This window comes from Diadema antillarum, unplaced genomic scaffold, assembly GCF_040938485.1.
Source record: "Diadema antillarum isolate AM-2024a unplaced genomic scaffold, OU_Dant_1.0 seq00000122_RagTag, whole genome shotgun sequence".
NCBI classification, from domain to species: domain Eukaryota; kingdom Metazoa; phylum Echinodermata; class Echinoidea; order Diadematoida; family Diadematidae; genus Diadema; species Diadema antillarum.
The window spans coordinates 406478-429198 of record NW_027271202.1 but is presented as its reverse complement, the minus strand read 5'-3'; the positions used below and the strand labels follow the sequence as shown (position 1 = coordinate 429198).

At 38.7% G+C, this 22721-nt stretch overlaps 1 protein-coding gene across 1 annotated transcript in view; it reads left to right on the top strand.

Moving 5' to 3' along the window:
- LOC139727218 (V-type proton ATPase 116 kDa subunit a 1-like) overlaps positions 1–16653 on the top strand; it is a 48300-nt gene extending 31647 nt beyond the window's left edge. Inside the window, exons 8-21 of the mRNA XM_071638175.1 lie at positions 2–84; positions 1365–1458; positions 1993–2205; positions 2895–3045; positions 3965–4104; positions 4618–4763; positions 6169–6253; positions 6965–7083; positions 7593–7800; positions 9009–9116; positions 11858–12010; positions 12817–12934; positions 13718–13889; positions 16309–16653. Coding sequence (XP_071494276.1) covers positions 2–84; positions 1365–1458; positions 1993–2205; positions 2895–3045; positions 3965–4104; positions 4618–4763; positions 6169–6253; positions 6965–7083; positions 7593–7800; positions 9009–9116; positions 11858–12010; positions 12817–12934; positions 13718–13889; positions 16309–16399 — 1881 coding nt within the window. The 3' untranslated portion in view covers positions 16400–16653. The remainder of the gene's footprint in view (position 1; positions 85–1364; positions 1459–1992; positions 2206–2894; positions 3046–3964; positions 4105–4617; positions 4764–6168; positions 6254–6964; positions 7084–7592; positions 7801–9008; positions 9117–11857; positions 12011–12816; positions 12935–13717; positions 13890–16308) is intronic.
- The last annotated feature ends 6068 nt before the right edge of the window (positions 16654–22721 follow it).

Below are 22721 nucleotides of genomic sequence, written 5' to 3'. Positions count from 1 at the left end.
GGGAGAAGAGGTGTGGAAGTCAGTCTTCATCATCTTCTTCCAAGGAGACCAACTCAAGATTCGAGTCAAGAAAATCTGTGAGGGGTGAGTGCTTTGAATAGGATGTACTCCTTGGAAATAAGAGCATTTGGGCTGTCTGATTCTGTGCTCTAATGAATTAACTTCCTACTGAAAGATTGATGACAACATGAGTATATTCTTTCCTAGTCATGACTGTATCATTACCTTGATATGTTCTACAGATATTGGCAGGTGACTTTTCTTTGATAGTAATAATGTGCACCATTCAAAACTAAAAACAAAAGGTGTAACTACTATAAATCAAGATAGATTATGTTATGTATATATCATCATAGAGCCTCGTAATCCCTCGGCCTAAGGGTACCCAAAATTTAAACATGTTTGTGTGTCTGTGTGTGTATATGTGTATGAGAACAAATGATACAGTGTGTTGTCTTCATTCCTATAAAATTGTTTTAAAGACTATGATGCAAGCAAGAAGTGATTATAGACTGTTTTACTGGAATGTGATTGATTGGTTTCGACGGGTTCACTACAGTGCATGTACGTGTCAATATTTAATGTTTTAGTCTTGTAGTGTATATTGGATGTTAAATAGAAATTTTAGAGCAGTATTATACAGTTTATATGTTGACTTTGCAAGAGGTTTTTGTAATACCTGGTAGTGTCAATAGACCTTGAATGAGATGCACCTCCATAAATTGGAGCGATATTTGAGTGCAAAGCATACTGACCTTGACACTAGTACATCACATGCACGAAAAGAAGTTATAGGCTGATAGTAGCTCTTTATTGTATATGTTCGCTTTGTTGTATTGAGTGTTTGTGGAAAGCAAACAAAGAGAATACATGCAATTCAAAGATACAAAACGAAATCACTTCCATTTTATAGGATACTATGCACACATGAGATCTTTTATATCCTGCTGTATGTTTGCCGTTTAGGTGTGCATTGTACACTCTGAGAGGAAATTCACAGCAAAGATCGTAAAACTGATAACTTCTACAGCCAAAGCAGTTTGTGTTACATGTGTCGAAATTGTCAATCTCTATTTTGTAGAGAGTAGGATGTTTAAACATACAATGAAAACTTTGTAACAATACCTGGGAGCTCTCACACAACATTATCTTCTTGAGATATAAGATATATCACTACTTAACAAAGATATATGTATTGTCTTGTTTTGTTTTAGTAGTAACTTTCCATTTCAAACCTGTTTTACTTGTTTGTATGCTTCTTTTTGTCTTGTTTTGTGTTGCTGTCATCATATATCAAACCACTACAGTTTGTTTGTTATTTTTTCGTTTTCATACCTTTGAGTTTTTCTGTTGTCTTCCCTCAGATTCCGTGCCACCCTTTATCCATGTAACGAGACAGCAGCTGAGAGGAATGAAACATCCATTGCTGTCCTCACCAGGCTTGAAGACCTGCAAAAGGTATTTCACTGTTAGTCCAGTCTTCGCTCACCCCTCTTTTTCCTACATATGTCAAAAGAACTTACATATTATGCATATGTATGAATGATGTCATTGTTAGTAGCATCTGTAGTTTATGAGGAGAGAAAAACAGAGGTTCACAATGTTGAGAAGTACTCAGAGTTTCTCATTCTGTGCTAACTGGCTACAAGTCAGCAAATTGTACACCGTACACACATTTTTCAGTGGTACTATGACAATTTGTGCTCTTCCATTGTTCATAGCTTTGCAGTTTGGTGTATAATAATTGTGTACATAATCCTTTTGTCTGGCATATACAGTGTACTCGTGTATGTGTCTTTGCATAGTATTCATGTTTGCTGGTGCATGTGACCTGGCAGTCTGTGTTAGCCCCTATTTTTTATGTCACAGCAGATGTGTAAGCTTGTATAATTAAGATGCTAGTGTAAATGAAAGTATGCGATCTAGTGTGTGCTGGTGTAGGTGGATATGGCGGCCTCAGTTAATTCTCCCCTGAACACTCTACCCTGCCAGGTCTTGAGCCAGACTGAGGAGCATCGCCAGCGCCTGCTGACCCTGGCAGCCAAGAGCCTACGGGTGTGGCTGATCAAGGTGCGCAAGCTGAAGGCCATCTACCACACCCTGAACCTCTTCAACCTGGATGTCACCCAGAAATGTCTCATTGCTGAGTGCTGGTGCCCTGTCACCGACCTAGACTCCATTAAGCTGGCCCTTCGCAGAGGAACTGTGAGTTTGAGACAGAAGGACACTTTTCAGGGAATGGTATACTGTAAAACAAGAAATTTCTGCATGCATGAAACTTTCATGATTTTTGCAAGTAGCCAAGATTTGCAAGGTAAAATGCATGTGAAAGTCTTGTCTACATAGAACATTGAGTACCAGTGGCAGTTCACAAAAGTTTCGTGCTGTTAAAGAAGCTGTTGGCTCTGATTCTTGAAGGTTCAATGCTGCAAATATTTCTGATTTTACAGCATGCCATATTCTGTGTGTGGACACAAAGCACCCCTGAATGACGTTGTCAGGTCTTGTTCTGGAGGAACCTTTTATGGGACATTCATCTTTTCATCTTAGCACAGAAGGCTGATTCCACTGTGATACATTTCACTCTCAATGCAATAAGAAGACAAGGGATTGAACCGTAGCTTATTCAAAATAGAGTTATACAAATTCAAAATCTTTATGTATTGCTGGGACAAAATTGTTTCATCATTAATAACCATAAAATTTATGTGGAAAAATGTTGAGAATGACGTATTTCATCTGCACTTTTTATGAATTTTGATCTGTAATTGGTGTGTCCTTACTGTTGATGCTGTCTTCTGGGTGTGATGCGCACCAGTCCAGCACTCTCTTGAAGTTTGGAGTGTGACACATTCACTTTCACTGCTTGTGTTCACTCGGTGTTGACTTGACAGGAGGCTAGTGGGTCCAGTGTGCCGTCCATTCTGAATCGCATCGACACGGATGAGGAGCCGCCAACCTACAACAAGACCAATCGCTTCACCAAGGTCTTTCAGAGCCTGGTGGATGCATATGGGGTAGCCAACTATAGGGAGGTTAATCCAGGTAATACTGCAATGGAAGTTCCATGTCATTTTAACTCTTTGTATGCCCAGGCACTTAGCCTGTATCTTGCTAAGCTCTTTCATTAGCATGCAGTGATCCATCCCTAACTTGAACTAGCAAATCCACTCAGGTGTAGCAGTGTGCCTCAGTCTAACAGGAAGCCCATGGTGACACAATGGGGATTAGGGGGATTAGGTAATCTCTATTCATTAATAGTTTCCAGGCAGATGTGCCAATGGGCAAAGGAAGCTCCCCATTGTTGTGTGCCAATCTGCAAGCGAAGAAGAGTAAAGGTTAAAGTTGACTCTGATCTTTAGAATATGATAAAACAAATAACTGGATGTTTTATATGATAAGATATTATAATGTATGAAAGTTCCAAGAATTCAAACTTAAACATGCTTTCAAGAAACAGTAATTGCCACCTCGTGTATAAAGTTAGTAAGGTGATGATGTTAAGTGCCTTATAATAGTTTGATAAAACTTAGGCATATTAAGTCATGCTCGGTAAGCTCAGTATACTCAGACTTAGGATGTTCTGGTAATTGTGCTTTTAGCCACAGCTGGTACACAAATGATGGAGTGACCTACAGTAATCTCCTGATTACATGCATTTTTCTGTTGCTGTGGCAGAACTTTTGGTGTAAGGGAAAGTCTTTACACTGGGGATTTATATTTATGATTAAACAAAAAAGAAAAAATGAAAAAAAAAAGAAGCTTTCACTCATTACATTAAAGATATGTAGCAATTTGCATTACAGATTATCTATAATTGTGAGCCTGTGTCAGTATCAGTATTAGACTTTGTAAGTTATGGTATTGATTACCTGTATGAGAAGTTCCCATATCTGTGGGATATGGACCCTGCTTTCAGTACGCATGATTATGTAACCGTGTCCCCCTTTCCTTCTCCTACCAGCCCCCTTCACCTTCATCACATACCCGTTCCTGTTTGCTGTCATGTACGGTGACTGCGGCCACGGTTTCCTCCTCTTCCTCTTTGGTCTCTGGCTGGTGGTCAGAGAGAAACAACTCTACGCTGCTCTGGCCAACCATGAGGTCAGTGCAATCAGCTGGACACAAGTTTGATGACCACTTCCTATTAAAGTAGTCAAGTAGATAGAAATCTCTCTGATTTGCATAAGAGCAGCAAGTTTACATACTAGGTAACTTACCAACCTTAGGAAGACTCTATACAATGCAATGCATCTCGTGACCTGCTGGAGCATATTCCTTGCATTGCACTGGTTTGTTATTCCACCAAATTTAATTTTTTCAACAGTTTAGCTCTTATTATTTTTCTTGTTTTTCGTCAGAATGGCACTTCTTTAATTTTCTTTCACTTCTTCTTTTAGTTTGCCTCATGTCACTTTAATATCTCCTTTCCATGTGGAAAATTAACAGATTTTGTCACATTTAATTCCATGCCAATCAAACAGGCGTCAATATGCATGTATTTTACATGGGGCAAGTTTTAAAATATTGATTAAAAAAACAGACTTGCTATCTAGAACTCTCTACCTGCTGGTTAACTTGACCTTTGACCCAATCCTTTTTTACCATGACTACCAGATGTTTGGGATGCTGTACAGTGGACGATACGTGATCATGATGATGGGGATCTTCTCCGTCTACACGGGACTCATCTACAACGACTGTCTCTCCAAGTCTATCAAGATCTTTAGTTCCACCTGGAATGTGTCCAACATGAATTACAGGTATGATAAGGTCTTCTTTATCTAAGGTAGCCTCTGTAGTGTTATCACTGCTCTACCAGAGAGCCCTGTCATTATCATTCACCTAGCCTACCCTAGGCACCCAGTTATACACCTGGTTCGAGAGGGACATTGTGGGTAAGGTCCAGAGACATAAGCACTGGGTGTGAATCAAACTTGGGTTGTCCGATTGGGAGTCGGGAGTCTTATCTACTAGGTATGATGAACACAGAGAAATAAATCAAAGCAATACAGTACATCAATAGCTTTTACTCATTTGTGTGCAGGAAAATGCAAGAGTTCTGCAAACTTTTATTGTATATATTTAGCAGATGTGTAATCTGCAAATGTTTGCATAAGCAGTTTGGTAGTTGTATTCTTCAGATCATCAAAGAGTATACATGGTCATGGAATATAGAGAACTACTTGAGTAAAGACTTTCATTTAAAAGTATTTTATACTTTCATTTCTAACAGGTTCAACTGGAAAGACTTATTGGCTGTTTTTAAGGGAAAACAAGATTTATCTCTTTTAGTTCGAGTGGGCAAAAGTTTCAATGCACAGGCTTAGTAAATGTGTCATTATTTTGATAGAAAGTTTGCATTCATATATGTACTTAGAAGAATTAATATATTGATGTAACAGTAAATTTATTTTCTATATAAGTACAGATATGCGTGCTGTCCCTTCCGCAGGCACTCTTGCGCCAGAGTATTGTACATGATGGGTATCGTGCTCTGCAAATGTACATTATCATATAATTATTGTTGCAGACTAAAAAGAGTAGTGGCACTTACCTAGGAATGAAAAGGCCTACTTGTTTTATGTTTGTACATTGTAGATTTAAGAAAAAAAACAAATCATTTTTATCACAAAGGTTATCAATTTCATGCTTTTAATACCCTACTTGTAAAAAGTCATGTATTGTTATGTTGTGGGGTAACAGTTTTTGTTGTTGATTTAAAGAAAGAAAGAAGAGAGAGAAAAAAAATGGGGCTCTATACAAATAATTTGCCCCAGACAGCACTTAACATAAGACAAACATTATTAATCTTAGAGAGATATAAACAAGAATATCAAATATACTAAGTCTCCATGAGGAAGCTCATATCGTCTCCACAAGGGAGCTCATATTGTGTCCACAAAGGAGCTCTTTAAGTCTCCACGAGGGAGCTCATATTGTCTCCACAAAGGAGCTCATTAAGTAACAGTTTGCAACAAAACAATGTATCCTACGAAGTACTGTTCTTGGAAAGTTCATTCATGAAGTATGGTAGTGTAAAACATCAAAATGTAAAATACTTCTCATATTTGATTTTGTGCTTCTGGTGGTTTTGAAGAAAAGAACTATAAGTAGAATTCTCTTTGACTAAAAGTTCTGATAAGAATACTATCTTCCTCTCCTCAGTGATGCCCTGTTGAATCAAGATACCTCGCTCCAGATCAACCCTGTCTACACTCAAACTGGTGTCTATCCATTCGGGATCGATCCTGTGAGTCAGCTTTCTTATTCTTTCCAAATACAAAAGTATGTGAAATTGACAAACTGGAGCACTTCAAAGCCACACTCAAAACTCACACTTTTCACCAGGCATTCAATTGCTAAAAAACTCTCTTGGAGGAGTCTGCGCCTTTGAATGTTTCTATAATAGATATCTGGCGCTATACAAATGCTGTGGATCATCATCATCATATTTTGTACTGTGCTGATGTCATTGTCACAACTGGCAGGAAAAAGGTCCTCTGAAGGATTGAGGTGGCAAAACTGTTCTCTTCTCTTCTACATATAAAAGCAGAGGCGCACCAGCATTGAAGCAGCTTTCATTGCTAGCATGGAAGAAAGCTACCAACTGACTGGGAAGATTGTGCATTGTCGAATGAATCTTGTGTACTCAGTGTGTGTTCTGTTATAGAAAAGATGAACATATGATGGGCAGCAGCCAGGAAAGAACTAAGAGAGGATGAGTTTTTGGTTGAGTCTGCAGTAACTGCAAACCTCTGCATGAAATAGGCCCCTGAAGTCTTGCAAATTTAGCTTCAATCTGTAATAGAGAGCACTCAACAGTGCCAGTGTTTAATGAGTTGCACTGCTGTCACCTGAGACATGACAAGCCTACAGTACTGGGGAGGCTTCTACAGGCCCAGGGCTAACTCTGTATCTCTTTCTTGCCATATCCCCATACTCACTGGTCATTCCGTCACAGATGTGGCAGCTGGCAGCCAACCAGATCAACTTTCTCAACTCCTACAAGATGAAGCTCTCCGTCATCCTGGGCATCAGTCAGATGACCTTTGGCGTTGTCCTCAGTCTCTTCAACCACAGGTCAGTTCTAGCTTGACCGTTGTCATTGGATATCACTTCTTATTGTGGATGCCTATACTGATATTTAAGGCGACAGGTGGCTCAGTTGATAGCATGTCCGCCTTGCAATCTAATGGCCAGTGAGTCTAGCTCAGGGATGTAGTCATCCCATTCTCTTTAGTCATAGGCTGATAGTTCTGTTCCACTTCACTCCCATCACAGAGCAGGTTGCAAACCCAGTGAAGTGGTCTTTCCCTCATGTACACAAGAAACAAGTGAAAGAAACGAGTGAGAGATGCAGACCCCTTGCTTTTTGCCCCAGGGCCCCATTTCATAAAGAGATGTTAGGATACTTTCGCTACTATTGTACAACATGCATTTCCCATAGATGCTTGCCCAAGTATACTTGGGACTCGTCAACGGGTCAAGAAAGTGATTAATAGTGATGATATCCGCAGTGCATTTTCCCTGAAGTAAAGAATTAATCAGTAAATGAAAGAATTAATGATAGTATGTTTGTCTTTGTGCAGGTATTTCAAGAAGCAGCTGAACGTGTGGTGCGAGTTTGTGCCCCAGATGATATTCATGGTCTCAATCTTCGGCTACCTGGTCATCCTCATCTTTGTCAAGTGGCTGGTGTACAACGCCTCCAACTCTGGCGACGCCCCAAGTCTCATCCTCACCCTCATTAACATGGGTCTCTTTGTTGCTCCAGCTCCGCCCATGTTTGCTGGACAGGTGGGTGTAACACCGCCCTCATGAGGCCAGCATTTTAACCCATTGAGGACGGACTGTTTTTGCTATAACATGCATTTCCCATAGACATCTGCCCGAGTATTCTCGGGACTCATCTTCAGCAGGTTAAAATCAAAGGTGTCTTTTGGGGTTGCTGTTGCTATGTTTATTTGTTTTTTCCAGGGTTGGTTGTTTTCTTTTCTTATTTCACAATTTGGTATTGAATTTGTTTTAGCTGGTACTACTCAGGTTGTCTCCTGGCTTCCTTTATGAAACTATCTCTCAGTGGCAAAAAAAAAAAAATCATCTAAGCTCCCGATTCATTGTCATATCTTCTTGACATTTGAGAGAAACTGTGGAATTGTTATGCAGCAGTGGGATGTCTTGAACTTTTCATTAAAAATAACCACTAACACAAAAAATTAAGAACCTTCCTTTTAGGCTGCAAAAAGAAAGAGATAGTTGAAGACACATCAGTGACTGTTTCAATATTTGACTGCAGTCAATGGTCATTATGGTACTGTGAATAGACATAAGAATGGTCATGTTACTTGTAGAATGTTATGTATGCTTATTTTATTATTTTTACAAACTGAATAAATATGAAAACCCCTCAACTGGTTTCAAGGTGTGTTTGAATTTGTTTCTTAGAAAGATCAGTACTTTACTCCATCTCTGCATTTAATCCTCAGTTTTACAGAGAGTGGTCTCTTGCTCATGCTGCTTCTTCACTTTGGAATATTATCTCATCGTATTTTAATTTGAAGGATTTCCTCACAATTCCCAAGTTCAAAACTCTCTTGAAGATGTATTTATTCAAGAAGCATTTTGAATGAGTTATGTGTGCATTTCAGGGGCAGATCCAGGAGTTCTGTAAGGGAAGGCACCTTTACAATATTAAGGGGGGCACAGCCCCCCCCCCCAAAAAAAAAAAAAAAATTCATTTCTTCTGTTTTAACAAAAAAATAAAGAGGGGGTGCGCGCCCAGCGCGCCCTCCTCTGGATCCGCCACTGGTGCATTTGATAACATCTTTTCGTCCTTCCATTTTTCATCCTTAAAGCGCATAGAGATGCAATGGTAGTGCTATGCACTATAAAGACATTGTAATATTTATTCATTTATTTTGTTAACTGATGCTCAATGTATCTATACCTTGGGGCGTGACAAATGTATGTTAAACTGAATCGTGTATCTCTACTCTCACCCACAGGCCCAGCTACAGATCTTCCTTGTTCTGGTAGCAATCTCGTGTATACCGTGGATGCTGGCCATCAAACCTGCCATCATTTACTTCCAGCGCAAAAACAAATACATGGTGGTAAGTGTTTTAAACGCACAAAATGCTTAACACAGGTGATACTAATAATGGTGTGCCATTTATTTCTTAGATGTGTTCTTCGTGCTGCAAATGTAGTGTGATGTCAACGCAGCAAAAGAAGGAACAAGTCAAAAAAGTTGAAAGAACATTATAATAATCCTTGTTTATGAAAAGTCACATAACTTTTTTTCATTGATGTATACATTGTACATAGGTCTGCATTTAATTCTTTGTTTGCCTTGATGCAAACCCTCTGTATGTCATATCACTCTGAGATTGCAATGCACAAGAGCTTTTGGAAAGCATGTAACTTTTTGTGGAAGCATTTCTGCTTGGAATGCAGTAGAGCAAAATTCTACAGGAAATCCCTAGCCCTGCTGTAATGTAAAATGTCATGACAAAGCTGTAGCCATTTTTCTTGCGATTGACCGTTATTCAAAACATTGATTGTTTTGAGGGTGGTTGTGACTTTGAGCAAAATATGCAAAGTTGGCAAACCGTCAACTTAGTCGGGCATGGGAACTTGGCACACAAAAAGTGGAGAAGTGCAAACTTCTTTGTATTGTTTTCCACAGCTGTCTAGCACAGAGTGAAAACTGATACTCTGATATTGGTGCTCTTTGTAATAGATTTCAATGAACTGTCTATAGTGTAATCTATAGCTTATTGTGTGAATGTCCTTTAGTATCACCAGAGCACCCGTCACGTTCAGGGTTTCGCTCTCTATGTGTAGAAAGATACCAAAGGGGGAAAAAACTGAAGAAAAAAAAACCAACGGTAAACATGATTGCAGGCTCTGTATCTGTTCCTGGATGTTACTTCCCTATTACTGCAGACCAAAAACTATTCCTATTCTTATTCCTGTGATTTCTACATCTATTCCAAACTTTCACATTCATATCTGTAAGTTTTATCAATCCATTTTTCATGGTGGTGCTACTAAGATTTCCCTGATAACAATTTCTATCGTTGCAACTGATTGACAAATTGCCCTACATCGACGTAAATAAGCACTGAATTGATCAGTGTTTTAGTAGTAGCTATAATAAAAGAAATCATGGCGTACATGCTCGAGCAGGATTCGAACCTCCGACCTTCCGATCTCCGGACAGGCGTCATCTCCACTAGACCTCCGAATTTCCGCCCAACAGCAAGTGTAGGTTCTAATCCATAAAGCATGTGGCGGGTAATGTGTAATTATTCAAATTCATAACACTTGCTGTCGGGCGAAAGCTCGGTGGTCTAGGGGAGATGACGCCTGTCCAGAGATCAGGAGGTCGTAGGTTTGAATCCCGCTCGAGTATGTGCGCCCATGATTTTTTTCGTGGCTACTACAATTTGTACTATTCAGATCACTGATCAATTCAGTGCTTAAATAATACGTCGATGTAGGGCAATTTGTCAATCAGTTGCAATGAAAACATCTCGACGGAAGAATTTCATGAATGTGAATATTTTTATCACCTATGAGAACAGATTACACACTTGTGAAAAAATTCCTGCCAATCATCCATTTATTAAACTAAATTGAATTTATTGAATATGCATTCAACAAGTCTACTATATATGAGCTGGTTGTGTGAGATTTAAGATCAGCTTAACCTGTTCCTTACGGGAACCTGGTATACCAGGTTCCCGTGGGAGCAACTGATATACGAGAGCCTGGTATACAAGATTCCTTAGATGAAGACAGAGTGCCTGGCACGGAGTGCTTTTGTGACCTAGATTCATGTTTCTTTGTGTTGTAGTGCCACGAAAAATGAGTTTGATAAAAGGATAACAGTTTATTCTATCAGCATTTGTTCTCTTTCTGTTGGAATAATGGGTTTATGACGGTGTTATTTACCCTTTTTTTCTGATTTAGTTTCCACTTGGTCTGCTTTAAAACTCGTATGAACATGAACATAGCGATCAAAGCTGAGCTCAGAAGATTTCTGTGTTCCCTGACTCCAGTCTTCCCATTCAGGTGTCTGGTTTTGTGTAGAACAAAAGAGTCTGTGAGCCCATCAGCGCATGCTCTATTCATACCTTCCATCCGATCGATATGTTCATTGTTCGATGACACATGTAGTTGACTGTGGATAGAGGAAACATGTACCGCTTGACTGCTTTTGCACTGGTGGATTACCAACCTGTCTGTTCTCTGGTGACGTGCAAAGAGAATCTCGTTTGGGGGCATTAAAGGCACTCAGAGAATTGCGGAAGGAATGAGTTAATAGAGTATCCAATACTCTCAAGACTCCCTGAGCTAGTACATGTAGGATGCTCCTTTCCTTCTATGCTCACCATCTTTATGTCAGTGAGAGAAAGAGATTATCAAACCCTTTGAGCGCCAATGGGCACAGAAAATCCCAGAGGGTTGTACACACTGTCAAGAGTCCCTTGCACAGAAAGGGTTTAAAGTTTGTTTGTTTGTTAGAAATTGTAGATCAGCAGTTGCAATCTTGTTCACTAGATATACAGAGGGTGACACCTGATAAAAGTCTGTTACTTCAAACAAAAAAACTGTGAAAGCCTTTCTGACTTAGGAATTATTATCGTTTATTGTAACACTCATCTCCCTGCAAGATCTTTGTAACCTCTTATTTATTATGTATGCACGTGTTTGCATCCCTAGTATATCCACATTTAATTAAAGGACTCTGCATAGAAATTTTGGTTAAAAAATTGGCTAAAAATGCAATGATGCTAAAGTTTTGGATACTATTTCTATGCTCTTTTATATCCACCCTGTAATACAGATGCGCCATGACCCAGGCGCTGCGGACAGCAGTGGTCTAATGACCTCTGACACGACGGCGGTCATCAACCAGGATGAGCTGGCGATAAATAATAGTGACCCCGAGGAACCGGAGCTACCCAGACAGGAAGAGATGGCTGTCGCAGAGGAAGAGGTCAGTTTCAGCTAAGGCCCTCCCCTGTCCCTCTCCCAAATAAAATTGTCGTATTAGCATTACCCATCCAACCCCATCACATATGATTGTGCTGCCTTTGCAGTCAAGTTTGTTGTGCAGAAAAATCCATAAGTGTTACGGAAAGAATAGTTGTTTTCTCATTGGAAAATAATATGTACGTGAAGTGGTTTCAACGAGAATTTAACCAAAATAACCCACAGTAGTAAATACATATTTTGTTTCAGCCTACGGCAAGACGGTTTTTGTTTGTTTGTTTTTCTCCGTATTAGTAGACAGAAGTCACAAAGAGCTATGAACATGCAGTATTTCATGATATCGACATTTTGTAGCATTTCATACTCTACTGAATTAGTGTAGTAGAAGCAACAGGCAAATATTTCTTTAACATATCAAAATATGCACAGAAAAGCTTTCAACAACAAACATAATGAACTTCACTGAACTTGTCTAACTGAGAAAACAAATTGTTTGAAAGTTTCTCCTTTACAACACACAAGCCATACCAGTTTTATAAAGAACAAACAACTAAACTGAATAAAAGTTATGAGGATGCTTGCATTGATATAAGAATAATTATATGAGTATACCTTAAAGAGAGAGGCAGAGAGAGAGAGAGAGCAAGGGGGGGGGGGGAGACAGAGTAAAAATATTTCAGACAACATTTATAGTTGATGCATTATATCTTCATTTTGTCTGTTATAGGAGAGGAAACATTGTCAAGCTACATTTATATTCACCAGTATATTTTGTACGTCACAACTTGTTTCTCTCTCCTTCTAAACCAGCTTGATATAGGAGAACTGTGTGTCTACCAGGCTATTCACACCATAGAGTACTGTCTGGGATGCATCTCCCACACTGCTTCTTACCTACGACTCTGGGCTCTCAGCTTGGCCCATGCTGGTAAGATCTTTAGATCAATATACTTGGAGAAAGTATTATGATATGAGATAAAAGTGACTGGATACTATGTGTACATGTAATCTTGTTTTTCACTGAGCTTCATTGTCTGAATTGCAAACATATTAGATGTAATATAACAGACATACATGAACTGATATTTGCCATTGATACATCCTGTTCCTGTTGCACAGTCTACTCTATCTTTGGTTGTTTTCACCAAGTAGAAGGGAGTAATAGTGGTAGAAATATGTCTTTTGGGCCATTTGTGACATAGAGTACAATATGCCCAAGTTTTGTGAGTATGCTTTAAGAAATTCCTTGGTATATAGTTATTCTTGATAGTAACTTGTATCATTCTTGTATATTGTCTATTCTTGTTCTTATTTTTCTACTTGTTTACTCTTTATCATTTTCTGTTTATGAATAGTGATTTGAAAGGACATAAAATTGTATTATAATTAACTCCATCTCAGTATATGAGGCAGCTAAGGTTGTAATTAGTTTGGTTCTGACATCACAGCCACTGTGTCAGGGGTCAGGGTTGTCAGTGTCTATGATATTAAAGTTCTGTTAAAGGTGGAGTCATTCATAGATGATGTGGCATATCGTATTTGGGGCGACAAAACCTCATACCTCAAATATGTCACATGTTCAGGAGAGTGAAAAAAAGTATGGAAGCCAAAGCACTGTTACAAAAGGCATCACCTATTCTTTGACATGCATAACCAACCTAGTCCAAACAGATATCCTCCACTCCCTCGTTTCTCAATCTGTCTATCCCAGAATTGTCCGAAGTGCTGTGGAGCATGGTACTGGCCATTGGCACCAGGCTGGAGGGCTACTTGGGTGTGGTGGGCATCTTTGTCACCTGGGGGGCCTGGGCCATCCTCACCATGGGCATCCTTCTCTTCATGGAGAGTCTCTCAGCTTTCCTCCACACTCTCAGACTGCACTGGTAAGACCTAGATTTAAATGTGCTGATGATTGGGATGGACTTGTCCCCTCTTTGGTTGCCTTCTCATTGCTCTTCCAGAAGGCTCTCCATCATTATCACCCCAATGTTGCCAAGTATTCATCAACTCTTTGTTTGCCATGTTGTAACCCCCCTGTATGTCATATTATTCTGAGACCCCAGTGCATGAGGACCTTTGGAAGACATTCTGTTTTTCAAAGCCATGTAACTTATTGTAAAATTAATGTTTATGCCAGAAATGCAGTACAACAAAGTTGTAGAGAAAATTCCAAGCTTTGCTGTGATGTAAATTGTTCAATAAATTCTGTGATTATCATCATGATTATTGTTATCATTTTTTTTTTTGCAAATGGCCTGTAGTAAAAACGTAACAATAACAATTACAACTAGAGAAGCACTCTGAGAGCACAGACCTCCGCCAAGCATGCAGCTCACTTCCACCACTGATCTTGTTCTTCCATAGAGATATCAGTGATTTCCACCCATCATACGTACTTATAGCATGTGCTGAAAGTCACCCGATTTCCCATTATAGAAGCCTTTGTTACGTCATAAACCCTCAGCTGCACGGCGCGCCTCGCCCTAGCAGAAACTAGAGCATGCACTTTAGTGCGCGCATGCAAACCTCAAATACATGCAGCCTGAACTCCCAAGTTCATTGACCCTACCTGCCAAAATGCCAAAAATCCTTCATAAATTCCCCCAAAATTCTCGGATCACTACCAAAATTTAATCATCTGTTACTTATATCATTCTAAACCTTTCCTGCAAGTTTCATCCAAATCTGTCAACTACTTTTTGAGTTATTTTGCACACGGACAAACTAACTAACTAACTAATTAACAAACGAACGAACAAACCAACAGTAACGAAAACATAACCTCCTCCCTTGGCGGAGGTAATAACAATAAAAATATCATAAAAATAAAAGGAGTCGTGTGTGTGAATGTGGTACACAAAGAGTTAAACACCACTGTAAAGAGGGGCTCATTGGTAAAAATATGTTGTCCGAGGATTCGACCCTAACTGTGCTTTGTGTGATAATTTGCAGACATGCTGGAGATTTTTAATTGATTGGCACAGATGTCTGGAAAATTGAATAGAGATTACCTAATTCGCTCAATCCCTATCGTGTCACCATGACCATCCTTATGGACTGAGGCACATTGCTACACTTAAATGGGCTTTGCTAATACTTCAAGTTGGGATGGATGACTGGATGCTGATAATAATAATAATAACAACAACAACAACAACAACAACAACAACAACAACAACAACAACAATAACAATAACAACAACAACAACAACAACAACAACAATAACAATAACAATAACAATAACAATAACAATAACAATAACAATAACAATAACAATAACAATAACGATAATAATAATAAATGATAATAATGATAAGGTCTTATTTACCCTGGGTAGCCTCTTCAGTGTTACCACTACTCTACCAGAGGTCCCTGCTATTATTATTACCCTAGCGTTGCCAGGTACCCATTTATACATCTGGGTTGAGAGGGACCTAGTAGCTAAAAACATCCTGTTGAAGGATGTAAGCACTGGGCTGGATTCGAACTCGGGTCCTCCGATTGGGAGTCGGGAGTCTTATCCACTATGCCACAGCGCCCCCACAGAAGAAAAAGGATGACAAGTTGAAGGACAAGTTCACCTTCATAGACATGTGGATTGAGTGAATGCAGCAATATTGGTAGAACACATTAGTGAGAGTTTGAGGAAAATCCGACAATCCGTTCAAAAGTTATGCATTTTTAAAGTTTTTGCTCAGTCATTATTATCGTTGTACGCATGTGACATCACACACTGTAGTAGTCTTCTCATCCAGCAGTAATTGTGCAGATACTTAAAAAATTCATAACTTTTTAACGGATTGTCGGATTTTCCTCAAACTTCCACTGATGTGTTCTACTAATATTGTTGCATTCACTCAATCCACATGTACATGAAGGTGAACTTGTCCTTTAAGCTAAAACCATGGGCACATAGAGGGCTAAGCTTCAAGCAATATTTGGACTCAGGACCTCCATTGTTAAAGTCCACAGCCATAACCACTCAACTACAATACTTTCACTTTACAACACTCTGCCACAAAGACCTGTGACATACAGACATTGGCCATTTCAGTATCAGAATAATTTCACAAAGTGTATTCAGTCAGAACATCCAATTTCGATGAGTTGGATATCACTTTTATGCTCAGAACCTTTTTTTTTTTCTTCTTTTGAATTAGCCCTTAGCTCAAAAATCTGATTGGGAAACTCCTTGCTCTGAAATGCAAAGTCATAGATGTGAACACACAGGAATGAATGGTCCTGGTGTCTTCTCTTCATGCCGTAATGAAAGTTTTTATTATCATCCCTCCTTCATGCAGGATTGAGTTTCAGAGCAAGTTCTACCACGGCGAGGGTCACCCCTTCATGCCTTTTGCTTTCCAAGCCATCCTGGAGGGCAAAGAAGAGTAGAAGATGATGCACATAACGTGTCTGACAGAGTTACTGCCCCCGGCTGGACCCCAACTCGCATGTATCAAGGCTCAGCATCACAACTCTATGTTTTGGGACAACGAGAGTACCAGGCATTATATCTCCATTATGATTTAAGAATTGCAGCAGTGTATTAGGCATTGTCATTGTTGTAATCTATCTCTGTTGTTAAGTGAAGTGTAGCTGTCATATGGGTCTGTAACCAAAAGTGAAAGTAAGACTGTGTCATGAGTTTCCCCACCCCCAATTATTAACTGGTTTGAATTGGTTTGCTTGTTATGATAGGTCTCTGTATTTTGGTAGCTGTTTGCAAAAGCATTATTTTTTAAAAATCATTTCCTCAACACTTCAAGCACAACAATGCTACATAATTTTTTACGCATGTTAAGTTCACAAAGGCAAGAAAAGAAAAGAGATAGAGAAAAAAGAGTGTTCTCAAGGCAGGAAATTCATACTCAAGGAAGCCATGACAGTTTATTGGTAATTTTCTTTGTAAATCAAGGAACAAGCAAGATATTTAAAGCTACCTTTCACTCATTTTGCTGTCGAGTTGTTGGACATGTATTGAGCAGCAGGTTTAACCATTGACGCACTCCACAGCTACAGTTTCATGTGTGGAACCAAACTCATCTTTTGAAAATTACATGTTTACTTATTTTGTTGGTATTATGGGGGAAAACTTGTGTTAGGGCATTTCTGGTCTCAAGATAAAACTTCCCCAATTCTGCACAGAGGCTAGTTTCAAAACCAGCTCTATGCTTTCCATCGGAGTGTACACTTGGTATTTGATTTGATATCTGTATGTCTATTAAAAAACATGCAAGTGAAGAAAATCCCTTCCCATAATGCTCTCTTGCACCCTTGATATAAATCCTTGCATAATGATTGTTGAATGGCAAAATTTAACTTTTATAGGGATTCTGCATCTGTCGCCCAGATGCTTTCCATGCTGTTAAACATTTTTGGGGGTTGTAGAAATAATGTGATTTCATTGCAGGAATGAAATTGGCCATTTTTCAGCATTATAACTTACAGGGTTTAATGATAATCTTATGAATAGATTTATGAATAGCAGATAGTTTTCAGTAATAGTATTTTGTGTTATGTTTACAATGTTACAGGTTTCAATATTGTCATACTTGTACATACTTGTATGTTTAGGGGAGTTAAGGGGAGTTGGAACTAACTGAAGAAGTTGTGATGATCAGTGTGGCTGAAACTAAAGGGTTTACTTCAAGGAAACTAACATGTGCAATTTGTAGAGGTATGTTACAAACTCAAACACATACATAGCTGGCATGAATGTGTTTATGAAATACGCATGTAATTATGTTTGGCTGGTGCTTGTTTGGTACAATTCTTTTTATATTTTTCATTGACTTCGCTTTCACAGAATCATGTGTAAGAAAAAGAAAAACAACTTGGCTCATTAGATATTCACTGAGATAAATCACTGCACAATATTAAAGGATGGGATGAGCACAAAGTGAATCTTCTTTGTGACACGCGTACAATGGTGATGACTTTTTGCCAGTGTTATTTTGTGTTGAAATTATCAAACCAAAATGCTCCTTGGATATCTGGAGATGTTGCTCTTAGAGGTCAGAGGTGAAACTATCGCTCTCGTTTCCATGAGGAATTCAATCATGGATGTAGGAAGTGTGCAACATGCGATGTGTGACCAAGCCATCAGACCTGTGTAAAGAAAATTCTGCCGTATCAGATGTAATTACAACAAGCTGCAGTTCTGAAATACTATTTGAAGAAAGGGAAGAATACCTAATGCCTACTCATGCAGAAAAAAAAAGTTAAGTGGACATTTCCTTGAAGATTAAATTGCCTGCAGTAATTCATAGTACAGTAATATGGTATGCACAGTAACATTTGTCTCTAAAAATGTTGATATGAATTGTTTACTAGTAGGTTTTATGCAATGTTGTACAACAGTGTATTGCTCCCTTGCCAGAAAGAATGTATTGTCCTTAGCTATTTGCTGTACTAGGATTTTATACCATATGCAGACATTATCAGAGGTTGAAATCATAATGATTCTGAAGTTGGTGACGATTGAAAAGAAATTGTCCTTGTGTTTCTAGTTGTTGATTTTCCAAAAGATAGGATTAAGCATTGTCTCTGAGCCATTGGTTATATGTGCGTGGATTTGGGACTTGACAAATATTAGATCAAGTGTCAAAGTGGACTCAGTCTGAGATACCTATGGTCTGCAAAGTCTCAGTGTATGTCATAACGCTCGATGGAAGTATATCATATAATGTATTCATACATACTTTTCTTCATAGCTGTATTTCATGTGGATTGGAGAAAGAAAGTTAGAGGCTGTAGTTCACAGTGACTAGACTTCAAAGTATTGTATCACTGTTTACTTTTGTATATGTATTTATATTCTGGTCTTAAAGAATTGGTACATGTTTATGTTTTTCAGTTTCCCTGACCCTTCACCTTGGCTATAGTATCCCCCCCCCCCCCCCCACCCATCACATCCAAGTCATTAAAAAAGTTGCCATGACTGCTAACTAGATGTATTGATTGATGTGGTGGTAGCTATGATGATACTAAAACTTAAAAAAAAAATAGAAAAGAGATGATGTTATTTCTAAGGCTTCATAATAGTTGAAATCAGCGTTGGTAGCTCATATATATGCTTGTCAATCATATCAGATAAAAATGCTTCCCTCCCATGGTGTAGAAATGTGCACAAATTTTATGAATTGTTTGCTTTCTCCGTCGATATTTTACCTGACATCAGATGGAATGTATTGATGAATTCAAAACTTAGATTAACCGTGGCTTCTCATCAGGCAAAACTGTATGCCGCTGACGTTTTGTTTCTTCGCAAATGTATAAGATCCTACTTTGGATTGAGTTGGGGAAGGAGTCGAAAGTTGCAAAATACCCTACCCGATTTGACAGCTTGTATTCTTTGTTTTTAATCTTCTGCTTTTGCATTCCTCTTTGAGTGACTAGTCTGTATTCAGTTGTCTTAGGTGTAATGGTATATTGTTTTATGCATCTGATTCATCTAGATTACAAGCATCTTGTGTTCTTATCTTTTCAAACAATTCCTAGTATTCATGTGAAACTGACCCAGTTGTAACCTGTCAGAGTGTTTCCTCTTTTCTTTAATCTTGTATTCACGCTTGTCTCTGAGTCTAGGAGAAGAGTTTGTGATGAAATCTTTTCCTCCTCAATCTCTGTTCTCTCCAAGATGAGAGTATTCTGTCAGATCAAAAACCATACTGACAAGCTTTGTGAAAACCAAAATCAAACCTTGTGAGATCTAAAACTTTCTCAAGCTGTGAAATTCAGACAGGAGATAGCCAGAATAATCAAACTTTAAATTGTTGAACTGAAAGACAGGTGACCATCAGAGGAAGGTCAGTTCACACGTGAACGAATTGTAGAAGTCATTATTGCACTCAATTATCACAATAAACCCCCACAAGATTGCCCTGATAAAGTCGATTTTGTTTTTAAAGCTTTCTAAAGCTGTAATGTCAATTCAATTCAATTCAATTCAATTCAATTCAATTCAATTCAATTCAATCATTTATTGTCTGATTTAAAAAATACAGAAAATCTTCCTCCACTGGCAAGATCAGAGCATTACACGACAAAAATAACAAACAGGGGCCCGTTGCATAAAACTTACCATTGAATTCCAATGGTAACTACCGTCAAAATTAGGCATCACAGCCAATCAACATCAAGGATTATAAAATTTACCGCTGATATTGAAGACTTACCGCTAGAAAGGAGCGGTAAGTCCAGCGGTAAGGGTTTTATGCGACAGGGCCCAGATCACATTTTAAAAAAAAAAGACTGATAATTAATTAACAATTTGATACATCATCAAACGATATATCGTAACTAATTAAACTGAAATACTAATGAAATGAAGAGAGATGACTTTATCAGGGCAATCTTGTGAGGGTTTATCATGGTAATTGATTTGAAGAATGACTTCCTACAATCTGTTCAAGTGTGAACTGACCTTCCTATGGTGGTCACCTGTAAAGTAGTCATGTGTGAATTCTCCCCTATCATCACTTTTGGACGAGAAGGACATGTGTGACAGTTTCGCCAGCCAAGCTGAGATCATTCCCTGGACTGTTTCTTGAATCAGAGACAGGTGTGAAAGAGAGAAATGGGACTGCATTGTGATTTGCATCACGCTCAAAACATCTAGCGCTTGTAGTAGTCAAGGCCATTGTGTTCATCAATTTCTTTGCCAAAATATCATAATGTATATCTGCACAATATTCTCACTCAACACCTTAATACACCATTCAAGCTATAGTCTGTTTTCAAAAAGGAATATTGTATAACAAGACGAGTAAATAACTACCTGTGTAGCAGTGCTCTAGATCTCTCTGAAGAGACGGAACAAAATCTATAGAAGATATGATTATATGACAATAATAAGATATTGTGTGAAATTGAATCGGTAAGAAAAGGTTACAGTGGAAACTGTAAGTTACTGCTTTATGATCAGAGTCGCTTGGTCCAAACACTGCTTTGAAGATTACCTTTATTGTTCTTCCTCGCAATTATCAGTCATGGTCAGCGATAACTTGCAATGTGCAAATAAAAAAGAGAAAATCTATATGTACTCATATATATGATATTCTTCCTCTGCCAACATGTGTGGTGTGCGTACCAAATTAAACAATATACAAATTACTCTATTCCTTATCTAGTTGGCCACATAAATATACAATAGTCAAAGAATATACTGTGGCATGGAGTGTTCCATTTGTGTAGCAAGAAGAAGTGTAAATGAAGTATGCTATATTGGTTGAAATGTGTTTGTATTTGGTGGGTACAATAATATATATCTATTAAAATAAATATATGGTCTATATGCATCACAACAGACTTGTGGAGTTGCCTCTGCCTTATTTGGTGTTGTTTGTATCCATGATGCTATCAATATTAACCCGTTGAGGACGGTTTGATTTTGGTACAACACACATTTCCCATAGGCGCTTGCCCGAGTATACTGGGGACTCGTCCTCAACAGGTTAATGTGTGAGGGCATCTTTTTGCTATGTGCTGTATACATCATATATTTGGTGAGTGTAATGACTTCCCATTAATAGTGAAATATATGGTGCATACAGTATGTTGTCTTCTCTATGTCTGATGTTATTTGGACTTTCCACTAGAAATTCTCTTTACTACCCCCACCCCCCTTCTCGAGCTTGTGTTACGTCTTTGGCGAATGAATATTTTTGAAAAAGAGGAGATGACTCGAAGGGTTAATAAGTGAGAAGGAAAGTATGAAGTATTTTCTAATCCATGTATTTGCATGATTCTATGTCTTATATGAGAAACGTTCATGTATGCATCCTGTTAGGATAAAATATGAGATGCAATATTTTGCATGCACTTTGTATTTGCCCGTCTTGATAGATGGGCGTCAAACTTGATCAAAATACAAGTACAATAGATCTGATGATGTCAAATCAGTAAAATGAATGACTAATGTAATGTAGTAGTGAGAACGTGATTGAGAGAAAAAATGTGGACAAGATCGAGATGGTTCAGCGACGAAGTGCACGTTACGTGACTGGCGACTTCAAATGTCACAGTAGTGTCACCGCCATGCTAGACAGGTTACAATGGCCATCACTTGCTAGCAGGCGTCTACAAAGCCATCTTGTAATGCTGTATCGCATCCGTTATGATCTGGTGGACATTGACTGGCAGCAATACCTACAAAAGTCAACATCTTCCACAAGAGGGCATGATTCCCGCTTCAGGACACCATTATGCACCAGTCTGGTGTATAGCTCATCCTTCTTCCCCAGAACTGTTGGAGACTGGAACCACCTACCAGCAGACCCAGCTGACTCACCCTCCCTCGAGGCATTCAAGTCCTTCTTGAGGGAGACGTAACTGCAGTTCATGTATGAAATTATGGATTTTTACTTAAACTCCATGTATATATTTTGTAAATACACTACTTGTGGAATTTGACTGGTGGAGCACACATACGGCTGCACACTCTCACACACTACAGTGCGTAATCTTCAGGCATGAAGCTGCACTTAACGGAAGAAGAAGAAGACATACTTAATATAGTGGGTCTTACTAGTCTTATATCTCCATTAAGCCTTATCGTGTTTCTGCAGCAGCCGACGTGGAAACGGCCTGATGAATCAATAATTTCGCGGAAGCTGCAACTGACATCAACCGTAGAGGGCAGCAAATTTCAACAGTGATCATAAAATTATCTAGCTAGCGTTTGAGAAGAAGCGACTACCGAGCAAGAGTCAAA